The sequence below is a fragment of the Mytilus galloprovincialis genome, chromosome 1 (genome assembly GCF_965363235.1).
Source record: "Mytilus galloprovincialis chromosome 1, xbMytGall1.hap1.1, whole genome shotgun sequence".
Lineage (NCBI taxonomy): Eukaryota > Metazoa > Mollusca > Bivalvia > Mytilida > Mytilidae > Mytilus > Mytilus galloprovincialis.
In genome coordinates, this window is record NC_134838.1 from 22,229,661 (window position 1) to 22,246,894 (window position 17,234).

At 33.2% G+C, this 17,234-nt stretch overlaps 1 protein-coding gene across 4 annotated transcripts in view; it reads right to left on the reverse strand.

The window, feature by feature from the left end:
* LOC143069265 (protein kinase C delta type-like) overlaps nucleotides 1–17,234 on the reverse strand; it is a 77,818-nt gene that overhangs the window by 25,117 nt on the left and 35,467 nt on the right. For all 4 annotated transcript variants that reach the window (XM_076243836.1, XM_076243810.1, XM_076243820.1 and 1 more), the window contains 2 exons: nucleotides 10,328–10,388; nucleotides 8,376–8,541 (listed from right to left, as the gene is read on the reverse strand). In XM_076243836.1, coding sequence (XP_076099951.1) covers nucleotides 8,376–8,541; nucleotides 10,328–10,388 — 227 coding nt within the window. The remainder of the gene's footprint in view (nucleotides 1–8,375; nucleotides 8,542–10,327; nucleotides 10,389–17,234) is intronic.

Consider the following 17,234-nt stretch of genomic DNA (forward strand, 5'->3'; position numbering starts at 1 on the left):
CGACCTGACTACGACCATCACGTTCTCACTGCGACCCAACTACGCTTCCACTACGACTATACCACGCTGTTCACGACCATAGTACGATTCTAGCACGCCCTTGCCGTCCTCATCACGCACTTCTTACGACCTGACTACGTTCACACTACAACCATCATTCTCATTGTCATTTTCACATAAAATATATAAAAAAACTCCCTAGATTTTGTTTGTTTGAATGTAATTATCCATTTGCTCTAACGGCTCAACCATGCTTCTCGTTTTTATAGATTAGACCGTTGGTTTTCCCGTTTAAATGGTTTAACACTAGTAATATTTTGGGTCCTTTATAACGTGCTGATTGATGTGAGCCAAGGCTCCGTGTTGAAGGCCGTACCTTGGCCTATAATGGTTTACTTTTATAAATTGTTACTTGGATGGAGAGTTGTCTCATTGGAACTCATACCACATCTTCCTATATGTTGTAATTAAGGTTGGATTGGTCGGTCCGACATCTCTGCTTGATCAGGATTCGTTACTTTGCTCCATCTGCCTCTACATCAACTCATACCACCATGCCCACGTGTACTGGTAGATTTTGGTGGCATGACTGTATTGTTTCCGAGAAATCTACGATTTAATCAGAGACAGAAGGAATTGAACTGTATTGATATGGAACACGATGTTGACGTTATTGCTGAGAACGTAGTAAGATCGCGCTATGAACGTAGTATAATCGTGGTAAGAACGTGTTATAATCGCAGCAAGATCGTGTTGCAATCGGATAACTCGTGGTATGGTCGTAGTGAGAACGTGAAGAGCGTAGAAAGATCTTGATAAGCGTAGTGAGGTCGCAGAATAAGCGCGGTGAGAACGTGGTATAATCGTAGCGGGATCTTTGTAGAAGCGTAGAGAGGACGTAGTAGCATCGTGAAAGCAACGAAAATTTACATTTTCATGCCGCTCATACCGCGACCTCACCACGATCTAAATTTATTTTAGATCGCGGTGAGCGTGGTGCGATCGTGGTCTAGTGGGACTGGGGCTTTAAGTAAATTTTATACCATGAATTATGATGAAATAATTGGGTTAATTGTGTTTCATAATTTAAAATATTATAACATGCTTAATGTGGTCACTAATAGCAACTCATCATAAAAATAAATTAAACATCTACTGCAAGATAGAGAACTTTTGTGTCTACCAGGCATTTATTAAATAGCACATACTCCGTAAGAAATGGCTGATTAATATTTTTCTCGCTAATAATTTAGGAAAAAAATATCTAGCTTCTATAAAAGATTATAATTTTTTGTTATTGGTTAACCTTTCTGTAAATCAATATTTTATAGGTAAATGTGCTGCATAAATGCAATTAAATGCAAGACAATGTTGGAGACACCTATCATGACAATATTATATCAAATTACACAGCTTCTAGTTTCATCATACAAGATCACACCACAAGTCATGGTAACAAAATATGTCATAGATGTATAATTGGCATAATCAATTTGCACCAAATATTACAGTTTTGAAAGGTATCAATTGTGCCACTCTCTACTTTTTCTAATGATATCAGCAGGAATAAATGAAATTAAATTATGCCACATTTACATGTATATATTTTTAACCTATATCATTCATGGAGAATCTTTAGAAAAAACAAATCAGTCCAATTGGGTGGTGTTTCATCTTACAAAGTCTTCCCAAATTATATTCCTAAGAATTCCACTCAAAACTGGGTGCTAACAGGGGGTCGTCTTAAACTTGCAGTGAAGTGAGTATTTTGCTCAGTGTTGAAGGCCTCTGACACTGTGACTTTGAGATGAAGAACAGCAATAATGGTGCTGTTTCTATGCTTTTTTGGGGTGTTTTTTTCTAACTGTTTTATGCTGTGCACATACTGATTTTTTAAGTCATGGATGGTTATCCCATATCCTGTGTTTTTTCTATAATTTAAGCATGATCCAGATAGCCAGACTTGGTACAAGAAATCATTAAAGTTTACAGTAGCTCCATTAAGTGGTATATATTCAACAACAACAAACAATATTACATCAAAGCAAAAACATTTTATGGAAATTATATATATTTTGACAATATAAACAAAACCTAAAATGATGAGATTTATAACTAATAAGTTATTTTGATATTAACGGCTACTTGTCAGGCTATAAAATCAATGGAGGCTTGTCCCAACTGAAATGTCTTTTGTCTGTCATTCAAAAACAGACAATAAAACATCAAAGACAATGACCAGTTATTGCAATATTGTCTGGATCAATACGGTAAACAAATATAGAAATGACTAGTTACTGCTGTCAGCTATTATTTTATGATTAATGTTGATTACTGATCTGTCAGTTTGTATACTTTAGTAATTATAAGTCCCAATGCCCCATCAGTTGCATCAAAATCAAACATATACAAAATCAAATTGACTTTTGATGAATTATCTCTTGAAGACAAGGATATATCATACTGAGACTACAACAAATAAACCAGTACCAAAGTTCTTATAAATAATTGATTCACTTTTTTTAGCACCAGTGCATGGTAAAAAGAGATACATTTCAAGTAAAATTTATTTTATTTATGACCTGAATGATGTTATAACAATAAAACCTCATTCCATTCACAACATAAGTTATGGTCATTGTGATGGTCACTTCCTACATTAATCCATACAATGTGTGATGTTGTTGATACTTGAAAAAAATACATCTAGTTTGTCATGTAAAAATATAAAAAGATTGAAATGTATCTCATTTAAAAAAAAAAAAAAACATGTCAAACATTAAGTTTAAAGCTTTTAGTTTTAAACAATATCAAAAATATAGACAGAATAAATGACACAAAAGAATTACTCGTAACAGGATCATCATTTAAATCTGACCGATCAAATTTCATATTTTATATGTTTGATGTATAATTTAGCTATGAATCATAGTATGATAACTAGGTGAACTCTTTTAAGTGGATGAAAACAAATATCCCCGTTTAATCTATGGAAATCACTAATCTAAGTCAAAATTCAAGGCTAAAGATCATCTTCAATGTTACAAATCACATCATATTGAGGTGATGTACCAACATGCCAATTATCAAAGCTTTGCTCAAAGGATAGAAAACCAGATGCTCCACAGGGCACAGCTTTATATGACCACAGAGGTCAAACCCTGAACAGTTGGGAGAGATCCGTTTGCGCCAAAAATGCGTCCTTTTGCGCCACAACTTTTTTTCTCTAATGCTACGTTTGCGCCACCTGTTTAAAAATTACATGGTATCATTTGCGCCAAAAATAAAATATACGATTGTGCCAATTTAAAGAAAAACATTCCTTAAACAAAGAAAACATTTTTATATTACAGTTTCCTGATTTGGAAGGCAAAAGGCAATCTAAAAGTGGAATATAAATTAAATGTCCATTCCTGAATCCATGTTTTGTATACAATTGCTGGAAATACTTCGGACAACACTTAAATGTTCCATCAGCAAACACATCTTCTGCCCCGCATACAAAGAAACTTCAAGCTAGCTTCACAACCGAGAATAACAATGCCACTTTCAATATCATTTACTAAAACAAACTCTTCTTCTTTATTTGTGATCACTCTAACTCACTTAAAATTTCGTGAAATTCTACTGAACTTTTTGGTTTGGCAGGGTACAGTTATCTGCTCTCTCTGTACATAGACTGTCTTATGGACTTCAAGTCATTTTTCTGTAGATGTTCCTCTTCATGATGGAATAGCTCCGAACATATGATCTTAGCTAGTCTTTCGGATATATTTTCTGTACCTTTTCTTTTGCATGCTGTTCGAAGTATTTGACACTCTAACTTTTGTGGGTCTGTCTCATGTATATGTGCAAGATTTCCACTCAGACAAAAATGATACTAAATATGTATTCATCTTTAATATGTACGATCAATATGTGTTCAGGTAAATTGGTGCAAATGAGTTCCGAAAACTGGCGCAATTGATACATTTGAAGAAAAAAAATTTGGCGCAAGTGATACCCCTGAAAAACAGTAATTGGCACAAAAGGAGTGTTGCCGAATAGTTGGGGCAAGTGTGGACATAACATTTAAGATTGATACAGCTCTGAATTTGGATTGTGATTAAATAGTTGACACAACATAGGTTTCTGACACAGAATCTAAGAACTTAAACTTAAAAACTAAAAAATTTTAAATTGGACATTTACCTATTATGGTCCAATATCCAAAATCTAAATACATGTACATGGTTAGATTCAGCATATCATAGAACCCCAAGAATTCAATTTTTTATGAAATCAAATAATGTTCAATTTTAGACCCTTTAGACCTCAATGTGGTCCAATTTGATAACCGGGCCCAAATATTAACCAGATGCTCCGCAGGGCGCAGCTTTATACGACCACAGAGGTTGAACCCTGAACGGTTGGGGCAAGTATGGACACAACATTCAAGCTGGATACAGCTCTAAATTTGGATTGTGATTAAATAGTTGACACAGCATAGGTTTCTGACACAGAATGAATGTGGTCTAATGAACTTAAAATTTTTTTTTTGCCTTTGAGCAATTCACTATGCTGTTGAATATTAATCCTCTCAAAAAAATGTTTGAAGAAATTTTCTTTTTATTTATGAAATCTGAAATGAGAAAAATTTAAACCCCCCCCCCCCCCTTTTTTTCACATCCCCCTTTCCCTTTTTCCAAAACTGATCTCAATTCAAATTTCTAATGGAGTTTGCAACAATAACTACTCATTTAAATACATCATAAAATATTAAAATGTAACAAAAGGTGCTTGTTATCACTGAATGGTAAAGATTGTTTTAATTTATCAGTTGGTAGTAAAAGTGAATATACATTGTATATTGTATAAAACAATGATTTAAGTTGACTCAACTACTATTCTGGACAAAGAAAGATAACTCCAATCAATTGAAAATATTTGCTATTGCACAATACTGTGCAATTGAAGATTTCTTGCTATTGCGCAATACTGAGCAATTGAAAATTTCTTGATATTGCACAATACTGTGCAATTGAAGATTTCTTGCTATTGCTGAATACTGTGCAATTGAAAATTTCTTGCTTTTGCACAATACTTAATATAATAATTTTGGATCCTGATTTGAACCAACTTGAAAACTGGGCCCATAAACAAAAATCTAAGTACATGTTTAGATTCAGCATATCAAAAAAGCCCAAGAATTCAATTTTTGTTAAAATCAAATTTAGTTTAATTTTGGACCCTTTGGACTTTAATGTAGACCAATTTGAAAACGGGACCAAAAATTAAGAATCTACATACACAGTTAGATTTGGCATATCAAAGAACCCCAATTATTCAATTTTTGATGAAATCAAACAAAGTTTAATTTTGGACCCTTTGGGCCCCTTATTCCTAAACTGTTGGGACCAAAACTCCCAAAATCAAACCCAACCTTCCTTTTATGGTCATAAACCTTGTATTTAAATTTCATAGATTTCTATTTACTTATACTTAAGTTATGGTGCGAAAACCAAGAATAATGCTTATATGGGCCCATTTTTGGCCCCTAATTCCTAAACTGTTGGGACCTCAACTCCCAAAATCAATCCCAACCTTCCTTTTGTGGTCATAAACCTTGTGTTAAAATTTCACTTATTTCTATTTACTTATACTAAAGTTATTGTGCAAAAACCAAGAATAATGCTTATTTGGGCCCTTTTTTGGCCCCTAATTCCTAAACTGTTGGAACCAAAACTCCCAAAATCAATCCCAACCTTCCTTTTGTGGTCATAAACCTTGTGTCAAAATTTCATAGATTTCTATTCGCTTAAACTAAAGTTATAGTGCGAAAACCAAGAAAATGCTTATTTGGGCCCTTTTTGGCCCCTTATTCCTAAAATGTTGGGACTACAACTCCCAAAATCAATCCCAACCTTCCTTTTGTGGTCATAAACCTTGTGTCAAAATTTCATCGATTTCTATTCACTTTTACTAAAGTTAGAGTGCGAAAACTAAAAGTATTCGGACGACGACGCAAGACGACGACGACGACGCCAACGTGATAGCAATATACGACGAAAAATTAAAATTTTTGCGGTCGTATAAAAATCTAAATACATGGTTAGATTCAGCATATTAAAAAACCCCATATATTCAATTTTTGTTGAAATCAAACAAAGTTTAATTTTTGACCCTTTGGACCTTAATGTAAACCAATTTGAAAACCAGGCAATACTGTGCAATTGAATATTTCTTGCTATTGTGCAATATTGTGCAATTATATATTTCTTGCTATTGCACAATACTGTGCAATTGAAGATTTCTTGCTATTGCACAATACTGTGCAATTGAAGATTTCTTGCTATTGCACAATACTATGCAATTGAAGATTTCTACATTAAGGTCCAAAGGGTCTTAATATAATAATTTTGGACCCTGATTTGGACCAACTTGAAAACTGGGCCCATAATCAAAAATCTAAGTACATGTTTAGATTCAGCATATCAAAGAACCCCAAGAATTCAATTTTTGTTAAAATCAAGCTAAGTTTAATTTTGGATCCTTTGGACCTTAATGTAGACCAATTTGAAAACAGGACCAAAAATTAAGAATCTGAATACACAGTTAGATTTGGCATATCCAAGAACCCCAATAATTCATTTTTTTGATGAAACCAAAGTTTAATTTTGGACCCTTTTGGCCCCTAATTCGTTTGGACCCAAAATCAATCCAAAACTTCCTTTTGTGGTCATAAACCTTGTGTTAAAATTTCATAGATTTCTATTAACTTATACTAAAGTTATTGTGCAAAAACCAAAAAAAATGCTAATTTGGGACCTGTTTTTGGTCCCTAATTCCTAAACTATTGGGACTAAAACTCCCAAAATCAATATCAACCTTTCTTTTGTGGTCATAGACCTTATATTAAAATTTCATAGATTTCTGTTTACTTATACTAAAGTTATTGTGCGAAAACCAAGAAAAATGCTTATTTGGACCCTTTTTGGCCCCTAATTCCTAAATTTTTGGGACCAAAACACCTAAAATCAATCCCAACCTTCCTTTTATGGTCATTAACCTTGTGTTTAAATTTCAAAGATTTTTATTTACTTTTACTAAAGTTAGAGTGCGAAAACCAAATGTCTTCGGATGACGACGACGACGAAGCCAACGTGATACCAATATACAACCAAAAAATGTTCAATTTTAGGGTCATATAAAAAAGTTATTTTCTGCATATTTTTTTTTATATGACCTTCAAGTCAAAGTCCAAGGCTATAGGGTGTTCATGATGATACAGAGCACATCATCTTATGGTTATACACCTTCATGCCAAATACCCCCCCCCCCCCCCCCCAAAAAAATCAAAATAATAAATGTAACCCAGATATCTCGGAAGAAATACCACTTAAGACTTGAATGTTTTTTTTTGTAGTTATATGTAGTTATATTGGGGTGTAAAAGCATTGACTGAAGCACTTCATACAAAAAATATGTGCAAGTTCAACGCTTTAACAACCCTTTAAAATTGCCTTAAAATACCCATTCATTTCTTATAATTACATGTTGATGCTACAACCATGAAATTATGAGTATGATGTTGTCACAGAGAGTATATACGCGCACATAGTTCAATTGTAGTAAACAAAACAAAATTTGGAATGCCTCGGCCAATCAAAATTACAGAATTGTATGAAACCTTTATGCAATGAAATGATTAAAACATAATATCTGCCTTCATCAAATGGGAGATATATTCAAAGACATATTCTACTTACAACTCGCCATTACTCATACACTTCAGATATTTGTTGAAATATGAAATATATACCTTTCAATAATTCAAATAGAAGTGGTTCCAAATCAATAAATATATCATAGAATGTACTATGATTTCCATTAAAGCTGCGTATTAACTTTTACATTATTGTTATCCTACAATAGGGTACTTTTTCAGAAAAGGTTTGATACTCAAATTCTAGTCAGAACTGATCGAGGATATACTTTTTTTAATTCTTATTACACAGCGATAATTTTCAACATTAATAAGTACGTGTGAACCAAAAAATACCAAAGTTATATAAAACTTAGAAAAGAAGATATTGTCTATAAATATGTAAGTCAGTTTATGAGGCCCCTCATGGGGGGGTCCTAGTAATCACATAATCACCTTTTTTTTGCCAATATAATCATATAATCATTAAATATTTGCTTATCTTTAGTAATCAAATAATCATAAACTAAAAATACAGTCCTAGGTAATCAAATAATCATGAAATATTTGGCTTAATAATCAAATAATCATTAAAAAAACGGCCAAGTAATCACATAATCAAAAACCCCATGAGGGCCCTCGTTTATATATGACCTTTTTTGAAATATGACCTTGAGAGATCAACACTTACCATATAAACTCATTACAGAATGAACAATATGTAAACTGGCGGAAGAACTTGGCAATAAATTGGTGACCTTTGACTTCATGTACTTTAGCTTGTTTGATGGCACCTCTCCTGCGTGTAATGCCTCCTGTTGCTTCTTTTTTCTCAGTATCAATAAATGGCACTTGTTCTGTAAAAAGGAAAATAATATTCAAAGAAAACAGACGTTAATTGTTTATGGTATTTTTTAAACTGAGTGAATAGTATCTGTTTACTGTTACAAGTGATGGCAAATAAATCATAAGTTTATAAACAAACCCCTAAGGGTATATCCAAATTTGTACAAACGAATAAAGCAAACAAACTTTGAGATGGAATTGACATTTTTGTTTCCATTGCACAAGGTCACGATTTCCCAGACTGCTTATGATGTGCTTACTCTAAACAAGGATTTGTAAATAAATTGGAGAATACTGATTGATATTTCAATCTGTTCTATTTATTAGTTGAAATAGAGCTGCAGATTTCCTTCCAGTAACTGTGAGAAGTCTAAGGGCAGTACTTTGTGACTGCGTCCTTTCATATTTTATTTTTGCTTTTTGTGTTAAGTACCAATCTGATGAGTCCAGCCACTTCTTAACTGATTTCGCCATTTTTTTCCAATGTTGTTCTACAACACCAGTTGACACATGTAAGGAAAAGGATTGAAGGTCCACAACATCAAAATAAGAAGACATGACATGTTTGCCATTTAGACAACTCTCCACTAAGAGACCTAATGATCAATAGGTTATTAAATCACCATATGTTTTAGTGTGCCAGATTTTTTTATGTCGGTCCCAACTCATGAGCATGTTATCTAGTAGCTATCTAGGGTTACCATGTAGTTATAATATCATTTTGTAATCTAGTGACCATGAATATTGTCTATGAGGTACAAAAATTGATTTGTTTTTTAAAAGTAAGGGACGACATCAAAAGTTCAATGTAGGATAAAAAACTTAATTCACATAGTTTTTTCACTGACCCCCCCACCCCCCCTCTTAACTTAATTTGGGAAAAATTGATTTACCAATAGGGATATATGTAAAAATCGATTTTAGATATACAAAACTTGCAGAATTTTAACCCCCCCACCCCCAAACTATTTGATTTAAGTTTTTTATCCTACATCGATCTTTTGATGTCGTCCCTAAGTCATAACTAAAATGTGTTATCATCATTGCACAAGGTCATGCTTTTATCAGACTGTTCATAATTTCTTAAAGTAAATATGCAGTTGTGTACAGATGTGTATTTTAGTCAAGGAAAATATGGTTAATCTATTAGTTGGAATTGGTGCTCAACTATTTTTCAGTAATGGAAGTACTCTTGGATTGGTACATACAGTAGTTTTTTTGTCTTTTCGTTGTTTTTCATAGTGAATCGTACCAACTTTCCCTTTTCAACTGATTTTCTGCGTGCTCTTGTGTTGTGCTTTAATACCACTGTCCAAAGTTAAGAGAGGGTTTAGTACACTCAAAAATGTTTAACCTTGCCATATTCAATATGTGTCTGTTCTAAGTCAAGAGTGGATAATCTAGTGTTTGTTGTTTGTTGCTGTCTGCAATATTTATTTATTGTTTATCCATTTTGACATGAATCAGGTAGATGTTTTTACTCTTTAGATGTGTTTCAAATTTTGGTATGGTGTGGCCTTATAGCTGTTAACTTGTCCATTGGTCTCTGGATAATAGTGATATTTCTTAGGAAGTGGTAATTTTTAAAGAAGTGGTTATTCTTAGGGAGTGGTAATTTTTAGAAAGTGGTATTTCTTAGGAAGTGGCATCCCATAGGTGGATCCCCTTTCATGGGAAAAATTTGATTGATTATATAGGGAATCACTGAAGTGTGATTGGAGCGGGCCCCCCTTAGGTCAGTCAGCTGGTCCCCATTACAAAAAGTTCTGGATCTGCCACTGCATCCACTGTACCTACCTTCTTGTTCTGAGAAAAATCTGACTTGTATCTGTAATCTTCCTGATGGTTTCAAATCTAACTGTAATAAAAACAAGAAGTAATTGTAACAGGATGCTGTTACGAAGTCTCCCAAACAAAGCTCCGATAACTCCCCATTCATATGGTCCCATGTTCATTTGATTTGATTTCTTGTCCCATACAAGAATATATATGGCTTACAAGTAGAGATCTCCACCATTTACAAGTTTTCAAACAGGAGGGGGTGGTGGTGACCCTAGGGACTTTACCTACATTTCATTTGATTTGTTTTATTGTCCCCTACAAGAAAATATATGGTTTAGGGGTGGGGATCTGGACCGTTTCAAGATAATAGTACATACTCAAATTGAACGGGGTGGGGGTGACCCCCAGGAACTTCCATCTAATTTGATGTGATTCGTTTTATTGTCCAATACAAGAATATATATGGTTTAGGGGTGGGGATCTGGACCGTTTTCAAACAAGAGGGGTTGGGGTGACCCCCTAGGGACTTCCCTTTTATTTCATTTGATTTGTTTTATTGTCCCCTACAAGAATATATATGGTTTAGGGGTGGGGATCTGGACCGTTTACAAGTTTTCAAACAAGAGGGGGTGGGGTGACCCCCTAGGGACTTCCCATTTATTTCATTTGATTTGTTTTATTGTCCCCTACAAGAAAATATATGGTTTAGGGGTGGGGATCTGGACTGTTTACAAGATAATAGGACATTCTCAAATTGAACGGGGTGGGGGTGACCCCCAGGAACTTCCATCTAATTACATGTGATTTGTTTCATTGTCCCATACAAGAATATATATGGTTTAGGGGTGGGGATCTGGACCGTTTACAAGTTTTCAAACAAGAGGGGGTGGGGTGACCACCTAGGGACTTCCCTTTTATTTCATTTGAGTTGTTTTATTGTCCCCTACAAGAATATATATGGTTTAGGGGTGGGGATCTGGACCGTTTACAAGTTTTCTAACAAGAGGGGGTGGGGTGACCCCCTAGGGACTTCCCTTTTATTTCATTTGATTTGTTTTATTGTCCCCTACAAGAATATATATGGTTTAGGGGTGGGGATCTGGACCGTTTACAAGATAATAGCACATTCTCAAATTGAAGGGGGTGGGGATGACCCCCCAGGGCATCCCCCTATATTTCATGTGATTTATTTTATTGTCCTATAATCATTTCTGAAGACTGCATGTATCTATCACTTATAGTTTTCAAGTTATATTCATTTAAAAAATTTTGAAAATAAAATCCCATAGGGTTCTATAGTAAAACCCTCCCTGCTTTCTACCCCCCAAAACACCCCTTAATAGACCCCAATGCACAAACGAAAGATTGATGGCTCATCTAGACATATTAGTCTACCATTTTATGAAATCCTAAGTCAATCTGACAAGCGGTTTTGGAGAAACGCTGCGGACAAGTTCATTTTTTAAAGCGGCGGAAGAAGAAGAAGAATAACTAGAATTGCCATTGCAAGCAATAGCGGATGTCACCCTTCCCCCTATTGCCACTAAGCAGCAGCCATTTCAAACTTGTTTAACAGTAAATGCACAAATCTGAATGGCTATTCATCTTTTTGTAAATGTTCAGTATATTCAGAGCATTTTAAAGTATTTCACATTTATACCGTTTCCATGGCAACGGCAGCCATTTTGAAAATTTCAAAGTCAAAAGTCTCATCTTAACTTGTCAGTTACCAATAATATCAAATTTCATTAAGTTAAAACCATTTTGAGAATTTTTGACATTTTTGCAGTTTCCATGGCAACCGTGGCCATTTTGGAAATTCCAACTTCAAAAGTCATATCTAGACTTGACAGTTAACAATCATATCAAGTTTCATCAATTTTGAAGCATTCTGAAATTTTTGCTCCTGTATCCATGGTAACATAGTAGTTCCAATGATTATCAAAATCATTCAAAACCTGTATATAGTGGACAACTATATTGCATAAAAATTTGATGATTTTAAGTTCAAGCATACCAAAGTTATTCACCAAACCCGGAAGTTTTTGGAGCATTTTGACCTTTTTGCATTGTTTCCATGGAAACGGCAGACATTTTGGAAATTCCAACGCCAAATTCCACATCTACCAAAGTTGCTCATCGTTATGCTAAAGTTTCAAAAAAAATGGAGCATTTCCATATTTTTGAAATTTTTGGTGTAGTTTCCATGGCAACATAGCAGTTCCAAAATGTGCCAAAATCATCCAAAACCTGTATATAGTGGGCACCTACATTGTATTAAAATCTAAAGATTTTAAGCTTAAGCATTCTCAAATAATTCAAGGAACTCCAAAATTTTATTTTTTCACCATTTTTCCGTTTCCATGGTGATGGCAGCCATTTTTTAGTTCCAATTTTGCACAGACTCTGGGGAGTCAGGGTTCCTTGTTATAGTGCACCATCATTCGGATTGGTACTTTTGGCTCTGAGAAAGCGGGCGGACAAAATTAGGTGGAAGTATAATAATAATAATACAGAAAAAGAAACAGAGGAAAAGCAATATGTCACCCGACATTGTCGATCGGGTGACATAATAAAAATAATAAGAACTGAGCAAAAACAATAAGTCTCCAAACTTTGTTTGGGAGACTTAATAAAGAACAAAATTGACATTAATTGGCCAAAAAAACAACATACCCCAAAAAATAAACAGCATTTTAAGAAAGTGACATAACTAAATGACAATACAAATTAATGCCATATTGTTTTCAGTATGTAAACAGAACTATTCTATACATGGCACAAATATCTCAGACATTAGTGCACAACTTATTGCTAATGTTTGTGTCCCATTTACCCATTAATATATTTATCCTATTAACTTATCAAGACCCACTGTGAATTTTAGAAGAACTTCTAGACTAAATTCAAATGAATTCAGTGTATGTGGTAAGTGTTTAGTTCAACAGGTTTGTTTGGCATATTCCAAACTTTTGGCTTCAAAGACATAGGTCTAATAAACTATTGCTGGCTGTAGTAACAAATCTATATACTATACAAAAATTACAGACACTTTTCAACTCCAAAATTTGTAATAAGAAAGTGTAAATGATATACAAAAAAGAAACAGAACTACCGCATGTGATGCAATTTAAAGCTTCATTGCCATAGTAATCATCATGTAATTAAGACATATACATGAAAGGTACCTATATCTGGTACACTGGTGAGAATGTACCTAGCAGGAAACTGGTGTCAGCATGATTACAATGTCCTGAGAAATGCTACATGTGTGTTTAGACAAAAAATAAATAATCCTAACCAAGTTATTTATCAATGATTATTTTCCAGATTGCGATACTTGCTGTAGAAATCATTTATCTGAAAAACAACTTCACTAATTACTTCATAGGGTTGTCGATCCATTTTACTATGTAAACCATATCATTAACTATGTGATAATCTGGTAGGTAATTTTTACAGATACGCCTTTTCTTATTTTGCTTCTTTTACTGTAAGAAATAGGTATACCAGATATGTGAGGCACCAAGTGCACTTCACTAAAAACTGGTTAAATTTGAATGTATGCATAAGTTACACATATTTATTAAGATTTTAGGCATATGAACATGTGTCTAACAGGTGCTTTATTAAAATTAGCTGTTTGTAAATTATAAATAATACTTAATTAGACAATTATTCCTAGATTTATAGCATATTAACAAGAAGCCTTTAATGATCAGCTTATGATTTTCAAATTAATTTTGATATCAAATAAAATTAATTAGAAAGGGGGACTTATTTATGCATCTTCTGAAAAAAAAATTGAAAGTCTTTGATAATGTTGGTGTTTTTTTAATTTAACCAAAGGATCCTATTTTCCAACACACAAAAATTTGATCAATACCTGGAAAGCTGGATAGATAAATTTGTCTTTAACATTCAGTGGCAAATAGTACATGCAACTCAGGATGAGAACATGTTTTAAAATGAGATATGAATATGTACTCTGTTTTGTAATTGTCTACTAGTTCGACGTGCTGGGCTGAATTTTAAACATGCTGATTCACAAGGTAGAAGTCACAAACGAGGATGACTCTAATCAGTCAAGTCTTGCTCTTTAATTACTTGTAATAAATGTTTCTCTCAGAAAAGCAGTATATACCAATTTTCAAGTCTTTGATTTGTCCAAGCCAAGGATGTTATTTCCATCACTAGAGCAGGCATGCTATGGAGAGACCATCAAGGTGTTAGCAAAATTGAATTATAAAATTTTATTACTACAAGTTTATAAGGCAAAAGTGTTCATATAAGGAATGAATTTGGATGGGTTTTAGAGGTTTAGTTTGGTGTCAAAAATGGTCAACTGACAGCACTGGTTTGTTCAGTATATGGCAATAGCTTTTGTTTCTTATAACATCAATTCTACATATTTTATTACAAGTAGCATCTTAAAAATATTAAAGTTTATTACACTGAAGAATAAAAAATAAATTACAATTAATCAATCTTCATCAAATTTAATACACATTAAGTGTATTCCATCATTAATCTAATTAGATCATTGATATTTCCTGTCAGAAGAAAACATTAACTCAAGCACCCATCTATTATTCGTAATCTTTAAAACTCATCTATTATCCAAGGAACGTTTTTATTGTTTGGAATCATCTCTTATGCTATATTAATCTTAGAATTGACTGTAGAATATAAGATAGGGTGGCATTTACTCACTGAGAATTGTAGCTGATTCAATATGTATCACAGGTAAAAAAAGACAAGAAATAAATGCTGCTAAATCAGATACTCCTATAGCACTCAAAAGGCAACAATCTGCAGATGCAGATCCAAGAATTTGAAAAAGGGGCCCACACATAGGTAATGTTTCGGAGTGAGACATGTAAAAATCTACAGATGTTTTAACCATATATAAACATCAATATGGGGAGCCAAAACCAGGTTCAAATTGGACAGGATACAAAAATTTAGACAACTGACTAAATTGTCATTAGCAGTTATTGTATCAGGTGGAAAAAGAAAATTAAAATCTTGTTCTAAAATGATGGAATGTCTCAGTAAACAAACAGTAAAGTTGCCATCTGAATTGTGTTAAAAACACATGCAATGTATCTACTATCTATTTGTTTATATTCTGATACATTTTTACTACCAATAAATTAATTACTTCCTTGTTCAAGTACATGTATTTCATATTCTGATGCTACTAATAAATTATTTCATTGTTCAAGTATTTCATATTCTGATACTACTAATAAATTCCTTCCTTGTTCAAGTAGACTACTAATAAATTCCTTCCTTGTTCAAGTATTCCATATTCTGTGACTACTAATAAATAAACTTCCTTGTTCAAGTATTTCATATTCTGATACTACCAAGAAATTACTTCCCTTGTGTGAATTATTTAAAATATAGAAGTGACAATTTAATCAATTTTTAATGAGCTGTTAGGAAGCATTGCATGCAAAAAACTATACAATATTGAACTGAAAAGAGAATTTAACAAGATTGATGACTACTTTTTATTAAATGAGGTTCCCGGAGATTTCTTTAGCAGGACTCATGATTAGATAGAAAACAAGTCTATTGATATAAAGTGAAAATTCCACAGAAGATCGTCTCCGATGGGATTTTTAACATCAGATGTTTACAGAAATATCAACTAAAAGAGATTAAGAGTACCCAGAGGAATTCCCTTTATAAGATGGCATTAATGATCAGATATCACACCACTGACGTAGGCACGTGTTAATAGAAACTCCACGGAGATACAGAGACAGATATTTCTCTACAACTGATTTAAAGGTCATCTTCGTTATATAAACTGTACTAACTTTTTTGGAAGAACTAATATCAGAAAAAACCTCAGCTAAACTGAATAAACTGTCATATTTCAGTGTTATTACAAATCCCTGGAGAAATTATCATTGTAATGTCTTCATGGTGGACAACTAATCTCATCAATAAAATCCAACTGATGGTTATAATTATGTAATGTATTTCTAGAAATCTTTCCTGGATTATCTCTATGAAATATAGGAACTGTATAAACAACAATTTGCATCATATTTCCAAAAGTATGAAATATTTCATTAAATGCAAAATATTAATACAGATTTTATATCAAATTAGACAATAAACAGAGTAATAAGACTAAGAAGGCCACAGTTCCTTAGAGTGTATAATGTTTATTAAAATGCAAAATATTATTCCAGATTTAATATATATCCTAGGCAATAAACAGGGCCCCAAGACAAACAAAGTCTACTTTTATCTTCAAAATTAAAAGATCAAATCTATGCAAAAAAAAGAAGAAAAGAAAATTCATAAAAAGCTTGTACAAAAACAAGTTTATGAATGCTTACATTAATCTAATATCCCATAAAGGAGATGTGAGGACATAATGGTGTATATATATCAATGAGACAGCAATCCAACAACATAAATAAAGATTTGAAATTAAGATGTAGAAAGCTTTTTTAAAAACAAATAGACATGAAGATGTCAAAAACAATTTGATTTGACTTCTAAACTGCAAAGTAGCATAACAGAAAACAGAATGGTCAGATAGATGAGCCTTAGTTATTGTATAGAAAGTACATACAACATACAAATGTGGATACAGACGTCTTGGCTAAGGTTTAAACACCACCTCTTCATATATATTCATTCTTGCGAAACACTATGAAAAATAAAAAGATGTGGTATGATTACCAATGTGACAACCTTCCATAAGACAACAAACAAGTTACAACACTTTACATATATTTCATGGAAAAATTATAACCCATTCATATATTGAGCAGAAAATGAACATTTTTGACTCATTGACAAATAAACTTCTACAAGACTACCCCTAGCCTATATAATATAATTTCTATGAAATTGCACTCTACTGATTTATTTTGCATTCTAAAAAAGTAGT